We start from the raw sequence: 23757 nt of genomic DNA, 5'->3' as shown, positions 1-23757 counted from the left end.
CCAGGAAGACCCATTCAAAATGCAGATGTATGAAAGTAAGGCTGAGTACCCTGTGTTTGGGGGTGTGTCTGAGTGAATGCACAAGGAGCTGTCAACTAAACCCAGCCAGACGTGGATTGTAAGGCACAGAAAGATTTAAGTGCAAAGAAATACTCACTTTCTAAAAGTGGCATTTCTAGAATAGTAATATTAAATCAGACTTCACCAGTCAGCAGGATTTTGTATTACCATTCTGGCCATACTAAATATGACCTTCCTACTCCTTTCAGATCAGCAGCTACCACTTCAATAATGTATGAGGGCAGCCCCAATGTTACCCTATGAAGGGAGCAGGCCTCACAGTAGTGTAAAAACAAATTTAGGAGTTTTACACTACCACAACATGTAAACTACACAGGTACATGTCCATCCTTTTACCCGCACAGCACCCTGCTCTAGGGGCTACCTAGGGAACACATTAGAGGTGACTTATATGTAGAGAAAGGGGAGGTTTAGGTTTGGCAAGTACTTTTAAATGCCAAGTCAAAGTGGCAGTGAAACTGCACACACAGGCCTTGCAATGGCAGGCCTGAGACAAGGTAAAGTGGCTACTTGAGTGGGTGGCACAACCAGTGCTGCAGGCCCACTAGTAGCATTTAACCTACAGGCCCTAGGCACATACAGTGCAACTTACTAGGGACTTATAGGTAAATTAAATAGTCCAATTGGGTATGATCCAATGTTACCATGTTTGAAGGGAGAGAGCATATGCACTTTAGCACTGGTTAGCAGTGGTAAAGTGTACAGAGTCTAAAAACCAGCAAAAATTAGGTCAGAAAAAGAGAAGGAGGAAGGCAAAAAGTCTGGGGATAACCCTGCAGAAGGGCCATTTCCAACAATAATCAACATAATCAATAGGAGTCAGTAATTTAAACACACCATGACCTATGTGGCCATGAATCATCACACTAGTTTAATAAAGTTTTGAACATTTATTACCCTTTCGATTAACAATGCTAAGATCACTCAAATCACGTGTAAGATCAAATGACAGAAATACAGAAACATCACAGGCTGCTCAAAACGCCTGAAAATCTCAATTTAATTAAGAAATGTAACATTAAACATTCAAAAAGAACAATGCAGCATAGCAACAGAATCAAATGAAATAGAGAAACAGCATACATTTAGTTTGTGCAGTTGAAACAAATAACATCAATTAATAAACAGTCAAATTTAAACATTAGGTCGGGTATCCCTAACTAGCACTCTAATTAGAAAGTATGCTTGGGCTTTATGCAAAAAGAATAATAAGACAAAAATGAATTTAGAAAACATCTATCTATGGCGCTAACCAAAGTAAGCAGTAGGATTTTCTAAAGAGAAAACCTGCAATATAATGACAATGCACATTGGTTATACCTCTCCTAAATAGATCAGCAACTTGCAGACACTTTTTCAGCAAAGAGCAGGAACCTCAGGTCTTCAGAGAACAGCATCAGGACATTAGAGGGAAATAGTTGGTTAAATTTGAGCCTAGAATATCTGAACTGTTAAAATCATAGGCAAGGAATTAAGTAACAACATCTGGACGGAACTGAAGCTAAATGGAATCTCAATAACATAGAACTAAAAGGAAGCTCAGAAAATGGGCAACTAACTTCCATCACCTAAAACATTTCTATATTAAAATCCAAATGGTCACTAACTAAGCCTCTATTGGACAGACTATGGGGTGGTTTAAGTTTACAGCCAATCATCGTTTCCTGCACATCAGATGTATCTCTCCATGTTTTCTGCAGCCATGATTGGATTAATGCTGTCACTTCTCTCTCCTCTCCGGACATAAGCTTCTGTGGTTAATTACATTTAACATGATGTGGAAACATAAAATGTGCTTCCTGCCAAAAATGAAACTCGAACAGAAATTAAATGTTACATCAAACATGACATTGAGCACTGTGGCTCTTTGTTTAGTTTGTATGTTGTTATCTCATCTCAGGAAGGACAACAATTGCAAGTAAAGAACATAACTTCCACAGTGTGCCTGTCACACAGGCTGCTTGAAGAAACATTATTTTTGCAAAGCTATGATTTCTTTTCAAACAACGCTCCTCTGAAACAATTACTAAAACTTGAGGCCTTCAAACTAGTGGTAAACATGAATAATAAAGCATTTCTTAATAGGTTTAAACCATAAATCTTTTAGTAAACATCAAGATTAACCTTGTCAGTATATTTATTTATATTTAAGCAAAATATATTTTCATTAGCTGTTATTTATTTTAATGTCAAACCACATTGTAGCTGACACCACAGCGATCATATTTCCCAAGACACACGTTTTCAGTTAGGCTTTTTAGTACATGTTATTTCACATTATGTTTTAGTGGCACAATTTTATTAATAATGTTTACACTTCAACAATCCCTCCTCTGATGACTATATGTACAGTCACAAAAGAGATACTTTATAATACTTGGATTAATACTAATGAGATAATTCTAAACTTAGTTTGTTTAGTATATTTACTATTTCTCGGTTTTCTCCATGTTTCAGAATTTGTCAAATCATGAAAGTATTTGCTTGTCATCTTTTCCATTTTAATTTCTGCCCTCCCCTGTTCATTTTTCATCTTTTGTCTTTGTATGAATTTATACAACTTGTAAAATTCAATTATGCAAATGACACATACAACCACTATTAATAATGGTTTCAGTACCATTCCGACAACACCTTGACCAAGGTTTCCCCAACCAATTTTTCACTTTAGAAACACTTTTGCCTATATTTTCCCATGCTCCTGGCTCTTTCTAATCTTTTACGTCAGAATTTAGATCCCTCACATTCTTAATGAAATTTCTAATTCCTTCACTGTTATCAGGAATAAATGTTTTGCTTTGAGCATCCAACAGACTCCGCCATCCTTTGCTAAAAGGATGTCTAACGCAAGAAGGTTCTGAAGAAACATCAAATGCACCACAACCATTTCAGTATCCATCAATATGGTTGCTCCAGAAAAATCTCTTTGCATTCAGTCTATAATGGTAGACAGTTTTCTAATCTTCATGTCATTCAGAACAATTCCTACAGAACGAATAGTTGCTCCAAATATATCTTTAATAATTTCTGAATAACTTGAACCTCTTTGATCTTGATCTCACAATTTCATGTGTTTCGTCAATATTGTCAACTTGTTAAATTTTAGTAAAAACCACTCCTAACTAGCAAGTACCATACCATCCCTTAGGGAGATGAAAATAAGCACTTTTTCCACAGATGTAATAAACCCAGGAATCACGGGATCTTGTCTATTCAGCATAAAGTCCCATGTATTCTTAAAATGAAATACATGTCTGCATTCACTCCTTCCCACAGAGTTAGTATCAGTTCTGGATTAAGGTCTGTAATCACAAAGTTTTCCTACATGTTGGTAATCTTATGCAAGCTTCCCTTGTGTGTTCATTATCAAGAGTCTGATCCAGGAAAGTTTTCTCAACTTGTGACAGTGTACTTGTAAGGGTATTACAATGTGCATATGCTGTACTAAATGATAGTGTAGGTTCAAAGAAACCTCCTTCAGTGTCAATGTTCTTATCTTCAGCAATGCTACTCAAATGTTGCTTAATTGGAACAAATGAAAAAACAACATCCATATTCGAGTAAAAATATTGTATGAATTATTGGTTATATAGTCTTCTTAATAAAAGACTGGAACTATTTCCATATGTTAGTGGTAAGCTATGATATGTAATTCCTTTCTGCACTGATGAATTAATCTGGGTACACACATAACACTCTCTCACATTCATTGTCACAACATATTCATACAGTAAACAATAGAAAACATTAGAAAAAAGATCTCCCTGTGAGTTGTCTAAGTGTAAGTATTTCTCTTCCCTATTAGAATTCCCTAATTTAGAAAGTGAAGTAGTCTCTGGTGGAGGTGTATAATTAGTTTCAGCTTTACTAGAAACATTCATACTTACAATCAACAATAAACATATCAACACACATACACTTGCTAATCCAACATACATACCCTTGCAACACCTATTGTCTTGAATGCAATTGTGATTGCAATCCACAGCCTGTAAAGAATCAGAAAGTGAAAGAAAAAGAAAAATAGATTTAACTATGCAGCAAAAACAAAAAATCAAAAATAATCTTCAGTCTTCTTTGCGATTATTTACAGCAGCTTTCAGACTTTCTCCTGAACTTGTCAAAAAATCAGTTTAGCAGCCTTGTCAAAATCAGTTTCATATGTCTGTTGTTAAATCATAATCTGTTGATCACAAACTATTACTTCCAGTGTATAATGTCTCTTTTGTTGAATTGGCAGTGTGATTGCAAAACTCAGTTCAAATGCAATTTCAAGTTCCAAAATATAGAACTGTATTTTCACGGTCAAAACAAAAGGACATAAACTTGTGTTTCCTTTCATCAGCTGCGAGGTATATCAATTCAGAATCTTCGACTTGCAACTTTCTTTCTCTCTGATCTTCGATTTGCACTTGTCTCTCCTTCACTCAGATCTGTTTCTTCCGTCATTTCTGCTTCCTCATTTATTCTTGACAGTACATCAGGAACCTTTTCAGTTTCATGCAGTGTAGGCCACTTGCCTCCTTTCACAAATTTTCTAGACAGTGATGGCAAAACTGGATTTACAATTCTTCTTTATTCAGCGGGACTTTGACAAGCATGTTTTTTTACTTTGACTTGTTTCACCTACCCATTAGTCACTTCAAGAGGAGTCAAATCTGCATGACTTTGATTCAACTCAATACCTGGCTCATACCTGGGCCTGCCTGTCCCTTGTTTCACCATATAGGTTGGAAACAAATCCAGAGCAAAGGTAAGAACTAACCATTCCTAGAACCTGAAATCAGAAAACACTAGGACTTGGGAAGTTTCAGAAGAACTACTCTGCTGATTGAAGAAAGTAGACTAGATCTTCTTACCTTGAACATAGAACCTCAGAAGTGACTCCACATGTCAGTTGACTGACCTGCTGTTTGAGCTACAGGGACACAAAAATCTTCGAGAGGATTTTTCAATTTCCAAAGTCCTGACCACAACGTGTTGTACTCAAGGTCCAGGACCCAGGGCTGTCTTTGAAGGGTGAATCCAGTGCGGCAGCCTGGGCACTGACGTGGAGGGGGGCACTGACCTCGGTGGGAGGGGGTGCTGTGTTTAGCAATTATTTATGATTTCAAAGCACCTGGGTGGGTGACACATTTGTATTTGTTGGGAGTGGGCATGCACCTCCCCTTCCTGAGCTTTCATGATACCTCAGTGTACTCCATCCTTCAGAGCAAGTATTTGCATAATGAGGAGAGGGTGTTTGCCCCCTATCCATGCCTCTAAGACACACATAGACCCCATCCGGCTGGGGCAGATATTTTTATAATGGGTAGAGGTGCACACTGCCCCCATCCCAAGCCTCAAGGAGGCCCCAGGAATCCCATTTCCCTGGGCTAAAGATAAATATTATGAAGAAGGGGTTGTATGGCCCTCACCCCTAAGCATTTTGTAATGTTACAAAGGAAGTGCAGCAGCCCCCTAACAACATTAAAAAAGTGAATCTCCTGTGTCATTAAATCCATGACCCTCGGAGAGCTTACTTTGTTTTTAAAGCACCCCTGGCTGGAGCTCTATGTTATTCGGCTGGAGTGCAGGGCACTGATATGGTTGTTTTTATGACTACATTTTGTGGGTTGAAAAATGTTAAAAGAAAGACTCAAATACAAGTTGTTTTTTAATGAAGCTTTTAAAAATATTTTGATCACAATCACATTCACTAAACATTTGATTGACTTTTTTGACAAAGATGACAGGTCTGCTTTATGTATGTTAATACGCTGAGCCCTTGATAAAGCTAAAAGGCCCACCCTTTATTATTTGCAGTTATGACGATTTGAAAGAGTAAGTAAGTCTGCCTCACTTAAAATAACACCATTCATATTGTAACATCACATAGTCAGCCTGCTGCCAGCACCACACTGCGTATGACAAATGATATGCGCAGTAGGGGTTTGAGTGCCAGAGAGGGGTTGGGCACAGGGCCAGGCCCTGTGGCCAATCACATGAAGCACACGGCTGGAGGTTTGGCACTGGAGAGGGGAGGGTATTTGCAGGAGGTTGGGTGCAGGGACTGGTTACAGTCAGACCCTGCATCCAGCCACACATCATCAGTATGAGCAATTTCTCACTTTATGATTTAAAAAAAAATAGGAATTCAGTAAAAGGCAAAATGATGTTATAGTATATATATATATATATATATATAAAACCTCCCCCTATTTCCAGGCCCTAGCTGGGCAAATCTGCTGGGTGTATCCGTCCCGCACTTCATTGTGGTCAGCAAATAGGTCCTAGTCTACTGTGACCATTGACTACCATTGGGGCTCACCACTTCTTGGGGCTTATTTCATCTAAATATTTTAAAATACATATCTCTGGATCCCCTCATTATAGTTATGTTATTAGGTGTCTCTAATTTTATAAATTAAAGTGGGATTTTTATTGATTTTTGGTTTTGACTTTTTCATTATTTTGGTACTTGTAAATGCTTCATACGTTTTTGTTAAGTTCAGCCTGTTTGCTCAGGGTTGATTTATTGAAACATTTGCCTAGATTTAAGAGAATAGTGATATTGGGCCAGATGTATCATTTTATCCAATAGTGATTACCTAATTGTGATTTTTAGCAAGTCACAATTAAGTAATCGCTATTGGAATGTATGAAACTCCAGGAGTTTCATACTGCTATTCGCAAGGGCTCGCAAATGTACCTACCTCATTAATATACATGAGGTAGGTCGCAATTTGTGAGCCATTGTGCATGGCTATAATCACAGGCATGGTGGCCCGCTGGGCTCAGCAGACCACCATGTCTGTGATTGCTTTTCAATAAAGCAATCTTTTTTCTTTTTTAAATGCAGCCCATTTTCCTTAAAGGAAAACGGGCTGCATTTAAAAATGAAAAATGAAAAGTTTTCTTTTCATTTTTTAAAGAGTAGGCAGTAGTCCATGGGACCACTGCTTGCTCTTAAAAAACATTTTTCCATGCCTTCACAAAGGGGAAAGGATCCCTTGGGGATCCTACCTCTTTGCAAATGGGCTACCACCAATGTGAAATTGGTGGTAACCGCGATTGTATTGCGACCGCATTCACAGTCACAAAACAATCATACATACCTCTGCGATTTGGTATTAGGAGGGACACCCTTGGCACGCCCCTTCCTAATGCCGAATCGGTATGTAGTCACAAATCCAATTTGCGATTCGGTAACACGTTACCGAATCGCAAATTGGACTTGTTACATACCAAAAATGTTTGATTCATCTGGCCATTTATTACTTGTGGTGGATCCCAATCCACCCCAACTAATAAAACACTTTTTCACAGCTATAGTAAACATTGACTGAACAGCTGTAATTTTGTATATTTCTGCAAAAATTCTTTAAGTCCTTATCAGTGGTATTGGAAATTGACTAAGCTTTTCAACTGGATTCTGAGAACTTTACAACACACAGTTGAAATGGAGCTGCTCCAGTCACCGGGGCTAGCATTAAAATAGCATTAACTGAATAGACTAAATATCTGGTCTGAAGTCTTGGACATGTGCCAACGTAGACATCATCAAGCGAATAGAGCAGACCAATTTCTGAGATTATCCAGTACTCTCTCTGCAGTATGATTTCCAATAATTGCCAAATCTGAAACTGCAGCTGCAAAAAGTATCAGGGGTTGCTGCATAGATGTTATTTTCATTAAACCTAAAATATAGGTGCTTTTCAGAGAGTTCAAAGTATAATGATGCGTCCTGCTGTATCACACATTAAAATATACTACTTCTGTTAGTAATAATAATAACAATAAGAGTAATAATACCATGTTTATATAACTCTTTGTAGTGCACATTTGCACTTTGATAGCACTAGCAATAATATCTGGTACGCCTCTCACAATTTGAAAACACACGTAAAATCTGTATTAAACATTTTCCTCAGTTGTTTCAAATATTTCACCAACTCATCCACATCTGCTTTTAAATATCAGCATTAAACTGCTACCCCTATTTTTCCAGTCATTTTACTACCCTCTACTTCTTAAAAATGATGTCTAATAGAATACCCAAGCAGCATTTGATGCCCTATCCTCACACAATATGGTAAAAATTCTCACATCTGAATTGTTGATAACTTAGCATTATTTCTTTTGCACATTTTATGTTCTCTGGAAGCTGCATCCTGCATTTTCTTTCTCCCAAACATTCTGGAATAAGACCGATTGTGTAATTGAGCTACGATGAGCATCAAGGTGAGCTCTGTAGCTGTTGTGGGATTTCTAAGTAACTCATTATCCAAAAAGTACTGATACTTTCACCATGCACACACCTATTTCAGTGTGTCCACCAGGTGAATGAAAACTGACACCTTTTTCTTTCAAACCCAACATTGTAAGTACAAGTTATGAGAGGTAGACTTTGGGGGGAAGCTTCCTTGGATGATAGAAGTGAGCCATAGCCTACAGACATTAAATGTGAGGCATCTAATTGACAAACAGTGATAAATCTGCACCCATAAAAGTAATCAATGAATGATTACAGATTTTCTATTCTTTGGAATTCACAAATAATCTCTGTAGTATGCTTACAAAAGCATGCTAGATGCACGTTTCCAGGTGTATTACAAGGAATGTCATGTGATATGCTCCTGGTCTCTCAGGTTTCCAAAGTATAATCCTACATAGCATGCAATTATACACTGGAAACATTCAGCCCAATGTGTGCATTCACATTTTTTTTTGTTTCCTCAATAGGAAAAGCATTTTTCTTTATGGAGAGACACCTTCCTGTGCATCCCCTCCAGGTCTGGAGATAGTCAGTTTTTCTTCCAACTTTGGAAGGGGACTCAACTCTGTCTCTTTACAGGAGTAAATCTCTGACCCCTTTCAAGACTGGAAGTGTCAGATCAAAGTTTGTCAATACCCACAATTATACAAGTTTGTGAGATTTCACAAATTTACAGGGCTATATCCACACCCTTTTCTGCACATTTTCCACAGCATGCTTGGAAGTTACTAGGACCTGATTTTCCACACTTGTGGATGAGAAATCCACAGTCAATCAATCAATCAAAAAAATGTATAAAGCGCGCTACTCACCCGTGAGGGTCTCAAGGCGCTTGGGGGGGGGAGCAGGAGGGTCACTGTTCGAACAGCCAGGTTTTGAGGTTCTTTCTGAAGAGCAGGAGGTCTTTGGTTTTGCAGAGGTTGGTGGGGAGGGAGTTCCAGGTTTTGGGGGCGAGGTAGGAGAAGGACCTGCCTCCTGTGGTGGTGCTTTGGATGCAGGGGACTGTGGCTAGGACGAGGTTGGCTGATCGAAGGTTGTGGGTGGGAGTGTGAAAGTTCACTCTTTCGTTGAGGTATGTAGGGCCGGTGTTGTGGAGGGATTTGTGTGCATGGATGAGGATCCTGAATGTGATTCTCTTGATTATGGGGAGCCAGTGAAGGGTTTTGAGCTGTGGTGAGATTCGTTTGTGGTGGGGGAGGCCAAGGACGAGGCGCAAAGCTGTGTACTGGATTCTCTGGAGTTTGCGTGTGAGGTTGAGTGTGGTGGCGGCGTAGAGGGCGTTACGTAGTCTAGTCTGCTGCTGATGAGTGCATGGGTGACTGTCTTCCTGGTCTCTAGGGGAATCCATTTGAAGGATTTTTTTAGAGTGCGGAGTGTGAGGAAGCAGGAGGAGGTAAGAGCATTGATTTGCTGTTTCATGGAGAGGGAGGTTGTCCAGGATGATGCCGAGGTTGCATGCGTGGATTGCGGGGGTGGGTGCGGGTCCTAGGGCTGTAGGCCACCAGGAGTCATCCCATATGGTTTTGTTGGGGCCGAAGATGATGATCTCGGTTTTGTTGGAGTTAAGCTTGAGGTGGTTAGTTGTCATCCAGTTGGCGGTGTCGAGGAGAGCTGCGTGTAGGTTGGTTTTGGCAGTGGGGGGGTTGCGGGTGATGGAGAGGATGAGTTGGATGTCATCTGCGTAGGAGAGGATAGTGATTCCGTGTGATCGGAGGATGTTGGCTAGAGGGATCATGTAAATGTTGAAGAGTGTGGGGCTGAGAGAGGACCCTTGGGGGACTCCGCAGATGATCTTGGTGGTGGTGGAGTGGAAAGGCGGGAGGCGGACTCTCTGGGTCCGGTCAGTGAGGAAGGAGGTGAGCCAGTCTAAGGCTTTGTGGCGAATTCCTTTGTTGTGGAGGCGTGTGAAGAGTGTGTGGTGGCAGACAGTGTCAAAGGCTGCGGAGAGGTCTAGGAGGATGAGTGTGACGGTCTCGCCTTTGTTGACTTTGGTCCTAATGTCGTCAGTGCATGCGATGACGGCGGTTTCCGTGCTGTGGTTCTTGCGGAACCCGTATTGAGAGGGGTCAAGAGGGTTGTTTTCTTCGAGGTAGTGGGATAGGCGGGTGTTGACTCGTTTCTCTGCGACCTTGGTGGGGAAGGGGAGGAGGGAGACGGGGCGATAGTTGGAGAGGATCTCTGCATCGGCTTTGTTTTTTTTTAGGAGAGCAGTGATTTCCGCATTCTTCCAGGGGTCTGGGTAGGTGGCGGAGTCAAAGGAGAAGTTGATTATGTCACGGAGTATGGGGGCAATGGTTGGGCTGGCTTTGTTGTAGATGCGATGTGGGCAGGGGTCGGAGGGGGATCCAGAGCGAATGGAGTTCATGTTTTTTTCGGTTTCTTCCTGTGTGGTGGGGGCCCATGTGGTGAGTATGGTGGGGGGATCATGAGTGGTGGGTGGGTGTGGTATGAAGCTGTTGTGGATGTCCAGGATTTTGTGGTGGAAGTGGTTGGAGAGGGCGTCACATAGGGGCTGTGTGTGTGAAGGGTCTATGTTGCTGGCTTTGGGTTTGGCTAGTTCATTAATGATGGTGAAGAGTTCTTTGCTGTTTTGAGAGTTGTTTTCAAGGCGTGTCTTGTAGTGGTCTCTTTTGGCGTTGCGTATGAGTTGGTGATGGGTGCGAATGGTAGCTTTGAGGGTGGAGAAGTTGGTTGTAGAGGGTTCTTGTCGCCATATTTTCTCCGCTTGGTGGCGTTTGTGCTTGGAGTCTTGGAGTTCGGGGGTGAACCATGGGGCGTTCTTAATGTTGCGGGTGGCAATGTGTTTTCTGAGGGGAGCTAGTGTGTCTGCGCAGGAGGGTGATCCATTTTGAGAGGTTGTGGGCTCCTGTGTTGGGGTCGTTGGTGTGGGGGGGGTTGTGAGCCAGTTGAGGGTTCAGGCGTTCAGTGGGGATCTTGTCCCACATGCGGTAGGGTGTGGTGTGTTGATGGCGGTGTGCTGGGGTTTGGCGAAGGAGAAGTGGATGCAGTGGTGGTCAGTCCAGAGGAGTTCGGTGTTGTGGGTGTAGGCTATGTGTTGGCTTGAGGTGAAAATTGCGTCGAGCATGTGTCCAGCTGAGTGGGTGGGTGCGGTGACCAGTTGTTTGAGTCCGAGGTTGGTGAGGTTGTCTATGAGGGATGAAGAGTTGTGGTCTTGTAGGTTCTCCAAGTGAAAGTTGAAATCACTGAAGAGGATGTAGTCTGTGGAGGTGAGGGCGTGCGAGCTGATGGTGTCGGCGATGGTGTCGCAGAAGGCGGGGCGTGGTCCTGGTGGTCTGTAGATTAGTGTACCTCTGAGGGTGGAGTTGTTATTAATGTGGATTAGGAAGTGCATGTGTTCTGTGTTGTCAATAGTGTCTTGGGAGCTGGTGGTGACTTTGATGGTGTCCCTGTGTAGGATGGCGATGCCACCCCCTGGCCTGTTGAGGCGGTCTTTGCTTTGGAGTTTGTATCCCTTGGGGGTGGCGATGGCTATGTCGGGTTCTGAGGAGGAGTTGGTCTAAGTTTCCGTGAGGAAGGCAATGTCGGGTGATTGTGATGTGATGAGGTCCCAGAGTTCTATGGCATGTTTGTGAAGGGAGTAAAATCATGCATGTCTGCTGGGGTAAATTTTGTAAATATCAGCAGATGTAAATGAAGCTATTTTGGACATAAACCTGTTTTATTCTTCACAAAAAGGCTGTTTAGGATGTTTTACATAACACCATAAAATGGGGGGATATGAGGATAGAGGGATCTGCTAAACCAACTTTGCCATGTTTGCACCTACACTAACACATCAACACAAAGAATTCTTGTAACAGATGAAAATTTTCTGAACCTAGTTTTGGTTGAATCAGTCGGCTGTATGCAATTTTGTAACCAAATTAAGTAGCCTGTTTGTGCCAGTTTGTATCTTCACTTTCTGGAAAACACCTGCTTTGTGATAGTCCATTACGGTCATCCTTCTGGAATCAATGGCTTGGAAATGGCTGGTGAGCAAAAATCCCTATTTGCAAGCTTAGTTTTATCCCTGAGAAAATACTTCTCAACTCTTGTGCAATTTGTAAAGTCTACATAATGATATATTTCATTTAACTAAAGCCTTAGTAAAAGATGTGTCTGTGAGATAAGCATTCAGATCTGATTGTATGTCATGTAATTAATATTTAAGGAATACTATTGCTGTAGCATTTTACATCCTTCACAGGAATGAAAGGCTCATCAAGGTCGACAGACCTTTTAGCCCAGTAAGTAGTGTGGTAGAACCATCAACAGGATTTCAACACCACAAACAATTTAAACACCTTGACCAATGTGGCCACGGAAGGAAAACTCCAATCAGGAATAGGTTAAAGGATATATTACAAACACAAGTTCAAAGTGATAAAGACAATGTACAAAACAAAGTTATAAAGATACATAATCACCAAGTGATGCCCAACACATCAAAATAGATTCAGGCATACTAACACCAATAAAACTAAGGGCCAGATGTAGCAAGGCTTTTGCGCCTCGCAAACGGCAAAAAACGCCGTTTGCGAGGCGCAAAAGCCCTCACGCTCCGACTCACCCTCAGTCGGAACCGACTCACAAAATGCTTTTCTGACTCGCAAATAGGAAGGGGTGTTCTCTTCCTATTTGCGACTCGCAACGCGATGTAAGTTGAACTTCAATCAACTCGCAGTTACCATCCACTTGAAGTGGATGGTAACTCATTCGCAAACGGGAAGGGGTCGCCATGGGACCCCTTCCCCTTTGTGAATGATCACAAAAATATTTTTTCAGAGCAGGTAGTGGTCCTATGCACCGCTGCCTGCTCTGAAAAAAACCAAAATAAAAGGTTTCAGTATTTTTTTCCAAGTGCAGCTCGTTTTCCTTTAAGGAAAACGGGCTGCAGATGGAAAAAAAAAACTGCTTTATTGAAAAGCAGTCACGGACATGGTGGTCTGCTGTCTCCAGCAGGCCACCATCCCCGTGAGTGCCCAGACTCGCAATGGGGTCGCAAACTGCGACCCACCTCAATAATATTAATGAGGTGGGTCTTTGCGACCCCATTGCGAGTCGCAGAAGGTGTCTGAGACACCTTTCTGCATAGCAAATTACGAGTTGCAATTTGCGAGACGCTCGGACTCGCAAATTGCAAGTCGCAATTTGCAACGTACCTACATCTGGCCCTAAATTAGCAGAGTGAATAATCTTTGGCTGGGCACAGGCCAAACCTACAGCTAACCAAATCATGGAAATACATGGATGGAGAGAAACACATGCAGGCAAAATACAAATACAAAAAGCATAAATAGGGCAAAAATTATTTGGAAAAAGATAATCTTGGACTGCTGGTCACTAAATTATGCAAAAGATAAGTAAAAGGGGAAGTGTCACCATCTCAGAAGCTTGGTCAAGAGTCTTCTGATTGGGAAAATAAAAGGATTACTAAATCTAAAGGGCATTTCAAAAGAGCAATGTTTGAGGGGGAAATACCTCTCCAAAGGATACAGCATTCAGGGAACTTTCATCAGCAAGCATCAAGATAAGTAAGTGTTAGGACATCACCTGCAAGCTGTTAAGGTCTGCTCAGGACTGCTCAAGCATTATCAAAGTTCAAATGTTCATCAGTATTTTAAAATTCACAATCCATTCTGATATGTCAAAGGTATCAGTTCATGTCATGTTGTATGGGCCTCATTCAATGGGAATTAATTGTATAACTCCAAATTGAAACAGTCCAAATTTCTTCCAAGGTCTGTCATGGGAACATCTTCCCTCCGTGTGATTCCACGCACGTTTGAAACAATTGTATATGGTACCGATCCATGTTTATGCAATCCACGTTGAAACAATGGGGTCTTTTACAAAAGAACTTTGCTTTTCATGGGAACAAAATCTGAAAGAAGACTTCTTGTTAGGAAGTGAAAAAGCATTTATGAAACACTCACAATTTACAAGCTTCAACAAGCCTCACTCACCCTAATGCAAGAGAGAATATAAAATGCATTAAATGAATACGTTTTAGTAAAACACATTATATGCAAACATCTAAATTCAACACTAATAATAGTTAATTATTATGAATAATAAAATTAATTTACAAATTGGAAGCTTGGTTACTACATTTCAGCAGGTACAATAGAGAAGTTTGTTTTCTCACTTTGCATTTGTTTTAAACTTATTAATCATTTACCTAATCATTTTTAATTCAGTATCATTTCTATATGCACTGTTAGTCTAGAGTGTAAATTACATTTTCACATCAGTTTTATCTTTCTAATAAGTGATTTAATTCAAAAGGCACCTAAGTCCAACAATAAAATACAAGCATTTGCACATTTAAATTATGTGTCAGTGCTGCTTTCTAGGATAGTTATGCAAACTTTTACTTTCATAAACATAAAATGTCTGGTCTGTATGTCTTGTGTGACACTAGAGGGACTTCACTAAACTTTAAGCTCTATCACAATTAAATATAATGCGTCATTTTGCATATGTTAAGATTTTTTAATTGCCAAAAATACTTTTTTTCCTTTCATCCAATTTTTAGTATCAAGTTGCGCAACCCCGTTCTCTGTTTTTTACCTTTCATGGAACAGCTATAAGCTGTGATCACCTAGCTAGGTGCGCTGAATTAAGCGATGGAGACTTAAAGCACTATACACAAACTCAAAATAAATACACATTTTGAAATACTGTTGTTGCTGTTTCAACCTACACATAAAATTGATGGAAGCTAGAGCTGTATTTGTCTGACTCCGTTGTTTCTTCATAGGGCAAATATCAGTGGAAGGATTTATGAGCTACTTGAGCGGAGAAGAAAACGGAGTTGTCCCCCCTGAGAAACTGGATGTGAACGAAGACATGTCTCAGCCACTGTCTCATTATTTCATAAATTCCTCACACAATACCTACCTCACAGGTACTGACCAGCATACTTTTTTCCGTTGTATTATTAAAACGCCACTGACTCGAAAGATAACAGTGTTGTCAATTCTTAATATATACTTACTTAGAAATGGTGTATCAGAAATGTCCTACCCCACGTTTTGGCCACTTCCTGTGACTTGCTCCGGTTCTACCCCATCATCGATCCCGCCACCCATCTATTCTTGTTCCATTTTATTCTCCACCCTGCTCGCCCTTCACTGTGCACCATCCCGCCACATGAGCCGTAACCCATTGTTGTGTATCCTACCTCTCAGGTTTCCCAGCATAGTACCATCCCTGCTTTCTGTCTGTTTTGCACCCATTCACTTTTCCATGTCGTTTATCTTCATCCTGTCCCTGCCAGTGAACCCCGCCCCCACGCACCCACTACACACCTCATCATTCTTCCCATTCGCTATTGTTAGCCATTGATTGTCTTTACTTTGTTGAGTGCGGCAGCTTACACCTTCAGGTTTAATGATTTCAGTGTGTCAAGTATGTCCAGGTGAGCCAGTTGATACAAAATGCACCAGTGTCTGTGTTCAAACTGTAATGCGTCACTTAACATGAGTAAGGGGCACCTGCAACAACTCTTGCACAGTGTGACTTATAGAGTTTTCTGTTAACAGCAGGGCTTGAAATGGAAAAATAGAAGTGCAGGTCCTCTGTGCTAGAGTGCCTGCTTGTTTCTGAGAACTGCCGGTACTCTCCCTCTCCAAACAAAAAGGTGCCCGTTATGCAGTACCAAACATACCGACCCATTTAAATCACTGGTTTACAGTATTTCTTCTTTGTGGGTTGCAGTGGTGTTTTTTATAGTGTTGTCCACGTTTTGCAAATCACTGTTTGTCAGTGCCCCACAGCCATTCTCCAAAGAATTTCTTGAAATATGTGTTTAATGTATTGTAACCCTGCAGAATCTTATGGCTCTGTTAGTTGACCTGGTTGCACCAATTAATTCAGTCCCCTGCATTCATACTACTAAAGCTTCATTATTTCAGAAAGTTCTCCATTGCCTTTCTGCACTCACAACAAACCCAAATGGAAGTGAGTTACTATTGTCGGAATATTCGTATTTGCTGAGTGGCTCCTTTGTCAAGAGCAACCCCTTTAGCCAATCCTGACTTTTAACAAAGTATATCAAATGCATTCTTGAACTTGCTTTTAACATCTTAAGTATGAGCTTAAAGAGCCCCTAGAATGTAAAGCAATGCTGGAAAAAAAGCCAGGACTGGCTGGCAGCTATGAATATATTTTCCATATGCTGCAATGGTATGTGGAAATGTGTTATGCTTTCATCACTCTCCTACGCACATGATGCTAACGAACATTACAAAGATACTTGTGTTTACACCATGTACTAAATGACTAAAATGTTTGGTATTTGAAATGCGTTCTTCCATGCAGTGCCAAAAATATATATATATATATATATATATATATAGAGAGAGAGAGAGAGAGAGAGAGAGAGCGATATATATATATATATATATATATATATATATATATGTATTTTTTTTTAAAACGTGCATATGTTCATTGTTTATCTTTGTAGGCAGATGCAAGGTTCTATTCAAGTTAATACCATTTCTGGTATTGTCACTGTTTTGAAATGTTTCTCCTCCTCCTTCTTTCTTACTTTTCTGTCTATCGTGCTCTGGATAAAAATCTGGTGATGATAAGTAAGATCTTATCACCAAAAACAAGTGTCCATTACCACTGCAGGCAACCACCACCAAAAATTATTCAATGCTGACATCTGAGCAGTGATTGTTATGAGCCAGCCATGTTATGAATTCAGCTGTAAAAGCTCCCGATTTTAATGTTCTCAGTCTTAATATTATGCTAACCAAATAATTAGATCAAATATCAAAATATGGATGAAGACCCTGCTCATTAGTGCACTGAGCAAACAAGAATGAGAAACACAAAAGGAAACATAATCTAAATCTATTAGTGGCGTTCCTAGTCATTAAAGTGCACGCACGTTAATCTAAGAGTAATCATTGACATCAATGTTGCTTCCTTCTGTAGCAGGAAATATTATGTTGATCCTCCTGCATGAATCAAGAATGGTAGGTTTTTACAACTTATTTTCTTTGGCTTGCACTTATTTACTTTTCAGAAGCAACCTTATTAATATGTGCGTGACACCTGCTTTGAAGAATGGAGATGCAGGGAAATCTCTGTTTATCAGTGTTCGTCTGTCTTCACAGCCACAATTCAGTGATTATGAAGGCCATGAGAATAGGGTTTGGAAATCTCCAGCTCTGGGTTGAAACATGACAGTTGAAGGACCTTGGTTCCCAGGAAGTGGCGAATCTTTCCGATTCTAATGCTTGAGCAGAAGACTGAAGGCATCTTTCATTGCACCTTCATTGCATTTTGTCTCCATGTCCATGAGTTCACGGATAGGACAGTTCAGAGGGTGACTCCTTTTCACCTTCTTACCGTAAAAATCGTCTACAAATCTGATATTTTTATGGTTTCATCATGGTAAGAGAATATTGCATCAGTTTAAGTCAGATAATATCATGCTGTGATGAAGGACAACATGTTCTAGGGTTAACACATCTGTTTCATGTTTATTTTGTTATGAACCGAAGACGTGTATTATGGCATTGACACATGCAACAAAGTGACTGACAGCTCACCTTTGAATCCTCATCAGAGGTTAGCTACAGTGGTCTACAGGTGAGACTTGGTACTCTCTTGTCATATGGACATTTGTTATGTGCAGACATCTCCCATGAAAAAAGAGGTTTGACTAAGTTTGTTTTTTTCAAAGCCAAGGATTTTGCTCTTCTTATGCCTAACGCAGTGCTCCAGTCTAGGTTAACATGTATCAGTTGCTGCAAGTTGTTCCCTGGGTACCTCCATTCTTTTCTTTAAATAAGTCATAAATGTATTGTCAAACACCAGCCTTGACTTCAGGATACATATGAGAAAATGTTCCAGCTACTGTACTTATAAAGATAGTGAAACTTTAATGTCAATATGAAATGCTCTACCTCATGGAGGAATGGATTTCTATGAAATCTTTGAACATCACGATGACATGCAAATTACAGCAACAACTTCACCCGTCCCCAGTGCCTCTGAACTCCTCGGACTCTCGCTTCTTCTTTTGAAATGAATAGTATGTGAACACTAAAAGATGTATACTGCGAAAATAAACAGTACAATATGCAACCTACAACTGTTTAAAAAAATAATTGAAGTACTTTAAAGCCATGTTCAAAGGTGACTAGTTGGGATTCAGAAATAGTATTCAGGCAGATCCCTGCTTACTTGAACATTTCTCCAGTAGAGCAACACATAACAATGTTGGCATAAAATATTTCCTTATGGGCTTATTCCTGAAAATATCAAAGGACAAACAGTTGAGAAGATAGACTTAAGAAGCTATTTATTCCTTTTACTACTTAATTTGTAGTTGTGACTCTGCTTATTGGCAAGCTTTTCACACTGTCTGCTGGCTCGAAAGAAAATTCAATGTATTTTCTGCATTTATTAGTGGTTTTCCTGGAATTAGTTTAAATTATGCCTCAAAGCAATAGGTTTCATCATACAATTCTTTTTTTTTATTTCTGGAGATGTTTATATAGCGTGGGTGTAGTCACAAGGGCACTGGTTTACTTCATTAGGAACAGTTCTAGCTAGAGTGCCAGTCAGTGGCGATAATCAGTAAATAATGGTAGGAAGGCATAGGAAGAAGTGTACAAGGCAGGCAGATGAGTACAGTAACAAGATACAGAGTGGAAATGGTAGAGTACTGATGAATAATTATATAGCACTGAGATATGTTGCTAAGTGTCTTCTGCAAAGATGAGGCTTGAAGTCCTTGTAAGATGTTAACAGATTTGGTTGAGGGTTTACCTACATAAATAGTTGGCCTCTATTAGAAGGAGAGGTAATAGAAATCGTACATTCCTCAAAGAAAGTAGCATGCCAAAGTATGTAAAATGTAGTGTGGTAATTCAACCAGTGAAGGACCCCAATTTTGTTTCAGTAGTATTCTGCAATTATAGGACTATTTCTAAATTCGCATTGTTTGACCATTTCATTAAATACATTTTAACAGTCCAACAGCAAAGCAATGTCCTAATATAGAGTCTAACTAGCCCAATTTTGAGTTTCCACTTAAGTCGCATTACCTTTCCCCAAAAGCCTAAGTATTTGCAGAAGCACATCTGGGGCTGCATTGCATACAGTGCCCCGGGAAGCAACGGGCCAGTGCACCCATTTTCTGTGCTCCTGGATCATTGTGTTATCGCAGAAGGGGTCACAGATGCTTTTGCTGCCCATTATGTAATACTAATTGCACTGGTGCACATGTTTGCTTCAGCCCTATCTTGAGAGTGTGGCCGCTTGTCAATGAGGCAGTCACTTTTCCTTTGTGCTGGCGCTGTATTATGGACACAGGCATTGGAGCAAAGAAGTGGCGCACCCTCAGTGTGCTCCCTGATGGCAGACCCTTGAGGGATTAAAGGGGTCCATTAAACTCCCAAACATTCCCCTACAGGACGTCCTGTGCCCCCCCCTTTGAAGTGCAGGTGCCTTGATGCCTGCAACGTGAAAAACTGACATGCTGCTCTGAGTAGCTGATCCATCTTTTATTAATGTGCTACCCTCGGGCAGCACTGCTGCCCTAAGGACAGAGGTTTATTTGTAATAGGTTGCACTGCCCCTGTTTGTGGTCAGCGCCCCTACTTAAAGATGCATTGTGGCGGTTAACAGGGACAGTGTGCCCTATGTGTAACACAGACCATAGGTTGCAAGGTGCTATCAGATGTAGGGGTCTACTGGGCTCTGCTAGTGGGCATCAGAATCGGCCACATTTTTACAAAACATTGTTAAAAACACACCTCCTAAAGAAAACAGTGCTACGGAGGTTCAAAGACCCCCTTCCTCTTTTTATCCCAGGTGAGGCTTTTCACTGTACATTTATTTCCCTTTAATTTCTTTTGCAGTGTGTGATTGGAAGTGCATTGTATTTGGCATGCAAAACGCACCATAAAACATAAATCAATTCATATATACACAATACTAAAAGGAGCCAAAGGAATGTTCCCTCACGTTTACCCGCCTTTACTGAGAAGTCAGTGGTGCCACATCAACAGATTTCTCTTCCCAAGATGTGTGTATGCATTGATAATCTTATATAATTGTCAGACATACAAAATTCTACAGCAGCTTTGTTCTTCTGCAAAAGCCTAAGTAAAAGCTTTCAGGCAGATAGGTAGACTCGACTACTTTTTTTAGTGACAGCTCAGAGAAAAGGAAAGTATCAGACCTTCAGTTTGTCATGACACTCTTGGGAAAACAGTTTTCATCAGTCGCCTGAGTTTCGATAAATATTAACAAAGCATTTCTACCATAAACACTGTGGCCCATATTTATACTTTTTGACGCTAAACTGCGCTAACGCAGTTTAGCGTCAAAAAATTTAGCGCCGTCTAACGCCATTCTGAAGCGCCATGCGGGCGCCGTATTTATGGAATGGCGTTAGCCGGCGCTAGCAGACCGGCGCTGCCTGGTGTGCGTGGAAAAAAACCACGTAGACCAGGCAGCGCCGGCGTAGGGGGAAAATGGCGTTAAGGCGTCTTAAAATGGGGCAAGTCAGGTTGAGGCAAAAAAATCGCCTCAACCCGATTTGCGCCATTATTTTCGACGCCCAGACGCCATTTAAATGACTCCTGTCTTAGTAAAGACAGGAGTCATGCCCCCTTGCCCAATGGCCATGCCCAGGGGACTTATGTCCCCTGGGCATGGTCATTGGGCATAGTGGCATGTAGGGGGGCACAAATAAGGCCCCCCTATGCCACCCCAAAAAAATTAAAAAATATAAAAAATTATACTTACCTGAACTTACCTGAATGTCCCTGGGGTGGGTCCCTCCATCCTTGGGTGTCCTCCTGGGGTGGGCCGGGGTGGCAGGGGGGGTCCCTGGGGGCAGGGGAGGGCACCTGTGGGCTCATTTTGAGCCCACAGGCCCCTTAACGCCTACCCTGACCCAGGCGTTAAATAGTGGCGCAAATGCGGGGTTTTTTGACCCGCCACCTCCCGGGCGTGACTTTTGTCCGGGAGTATAAATACGACGCATTTGCGTCGCCGTCATTTTTTTAGACGGGAACACCTTCCTTGCATCTCATTAACGCAAGGAAGGCGTTCACGCAAAAAAATGACGCTATTTGCCCATACTTTGGCGCTAGACGCGTCTAACGCCAAAGTATAAATATGGCGTTAGTTTTGCGCCGAATTTGCGTCGAAAAAAACGACGCTAATTCGGCGCAAACGGAGTATAAATACGGGCCTGTGTTTTTCCAAGGTAGCATACTAGATCATGGGTCCCTTAACCATTACTTCCATCATTCCTTAAGAGGATTGATGATGAATGTGGCAATGGATTGAAACTACATCAAATATATTTAAACTATACATATTGGCACATTTTTGTAATTTACCCCATCCTGATGGAACTACATTGGCCTCCCCTGCCAACCTGCACCATCTTCAAAACTGCCTGTATCATTACAAAGCCATCTCTGAGAGCATCCCTCATAGCTTAGAGGCATGCTCACCATCTCTGGTGGTTCTCTGCACACACAGAGCCAAGACACCATCAGACTGCAGATTAAGAAGCGTAAAGAAGAAAAGAAAACAAGACAGCAGGCCTTTCCATCTATGCACCATAATATGGAACAGCATCCCTGTATCTATCCAGACCACCCACCCTTTCTCCAATTTAGGAAAACTCACTTCCTTAAAGAACACTATATCACAATCCACAATTCAGCTTCCTCTCCTATTAGTTGTTAAATGTATGCTTGTCTTTGACTATGTACAGTGCTCTGCTGACTTGTGGCTAGGTTAGCACTATAGAAATATAAAATACATACTGTAAGAAATTGGAGTATTATTTGAAGAGATAATACCCACCTCAAGTAATGGTCACAATCCGTGTCAGGGTGAACCACAAATGTCACTAAATAAACCTAAACTTACCCCACTGGTAGCTACAGCAAGAGCCAACAGGCTTAACTTAGAGGAAATGTGTAAAATGTTTATGAAGTACAAAAACAGTATTAAAGTCAAAACATCACTCAAGGAAAATCAAACACTCATTTAGAAAAACAAAGGCATTTTGTAGAAATAAAATGACACTAAAATGTCAAAAAATCAGATAGGAGGACTAAGTGATGTGATTTTGTAAAGTTTTAAATAAAAATCACACCAAAAAAGTGTGAAGCGCCAAGCATGGCCAACTTTACATGGTAGACCATAACCTATGTGTGGTTTAAGGCTGACCACGATGAAGCACTGCTGGCTACAGAAAGCAGGTTCTAACAGGTCACAAGTTTGAATTCAGACCCAGTTTCTGCCGTTTTAGCTTCAGACTCTATTTCTGAAATAAAAGTCTAAGATCTTCAGCAGGGTAAGGCAGCATGCTGTAGCCAAGGAGGGTTACCGGAGGGCAGGAAGCCATTGGACGAGATCCTTAGAAGCCTCTATGTTTTGGTGGGAAAGTTCCCAATGGGTAAAATGGTCCTTTGAAGGCTGAATACTTTTCATGACTTTTCCCGGTAAAGAGTTCTACATTTGCACTCAGCCAGTGTTTTGGAGCTGGCGGCTGAAGCCGAAGAGTGCTCCAAGAGGGTAGATGTATTCTCTGTGAGAGCCTTTTAAATCAGATTTACTGCATCAGAAAATCTCACCGCGGGGGAAACCTTAATCTTAACGCACATTTGTAAGATCAGCTTGGCAGGTTTGTCCCAGTCTTCCGGAGGTCTTTGCATCCAAAAAAGTTTTCAAGTCCACTGTTTCTCAGGATGTTAGGGGCAGTACATCTTTACAGGGCCCAGGGTTACAGGACATCAGGAACAGCAACAGGTGGTCAAGAATCACTCAAGCAGAGAACAGATTTTCTGTAGGGTGTAGAGTGGTTCGCTGACAAAGACACGATGAGTATAACATAAAATGGAACAATCCATGCATATACATGCATATATTCTTATTTCCACAGCTAGAACACTGGATTATACTCAAGTGTTCAACATCCCATTCTTCTGAAAAATACAGGATGGCTAAAGTGGAAATATGTGCATGGAACGAGTGATGTTTACGCATACAAAATAAATTGTCTTAGAATACACGATGAAAGACTGGGCTCTTGTTGCCCCTGAAAAAAGGTGTAAAATTGAAAAGCATAAAAACATGTATACTAATCAGAAACAGGAGCAAAAATTATGCTTTTCTGTGCACCAATATTTGTTATTAATTTGCCAAGGGTCCCCTCTAATAAACAGAATTCGGGAGTCACTCATAGGCAATAATAACCAGTGCTTAATTTGTAAAACCATATGTGCCAGGGGGCTCGTCAGAAGGCCACTGCAGCTTGCACCACCCTTTGCATCTGCCAGTGATACCAATGACAGTACCAACACACCTACAAATCATCATACTTCTACAAGTGTGACAATTCAGAAATTTCAGGTGCC

The 23757-nt window shown here is 41.0% G+C and overlaps 1 protein-coding gene across 2 annotated transcripts in view; it reads left to right on the top strand.

Annotated features, from left to right (window-relative positions):
- PLCB1 (phospholipase C beta 1) overlaps positions 1-23757 on the top strand; it is a 2042221-nt gene that overhangs the window by 1244742 nt on the left and 773722 nt on the right. For both annotated transcript variants that reach the window (XM_069234146.1, XM_069234145.1), the window contains exon 10: positions 15102-15248. In XM_069234146.1, the coding sequence (XP_069090247.1) occupies positions 15102-15248 (147 nt within the window). The remainder of the gene's footprint in view (positions 1-15101; positions 15249-23757) is intronic.

This window comes from Pleurodeles waltl, chromosome 5 (genome assembly GCF_031143425.1).
Source record: "Pleurodeles waltl isolate 20211129_DDA chromosome 5, aPleWal1.hap1.20221129, whole genome shotgun sequence".
Taxonomy (NCBI): domain Eukaryota; kingdom Metazoa; phylum Chordata; class Amphibia; order Caudata; family Salamandridae; genus Pleurodeles; species Pleurodeles waltl.
This window is presented reverse-complemented; position numbering and strand designations above follow the sequence as displayed.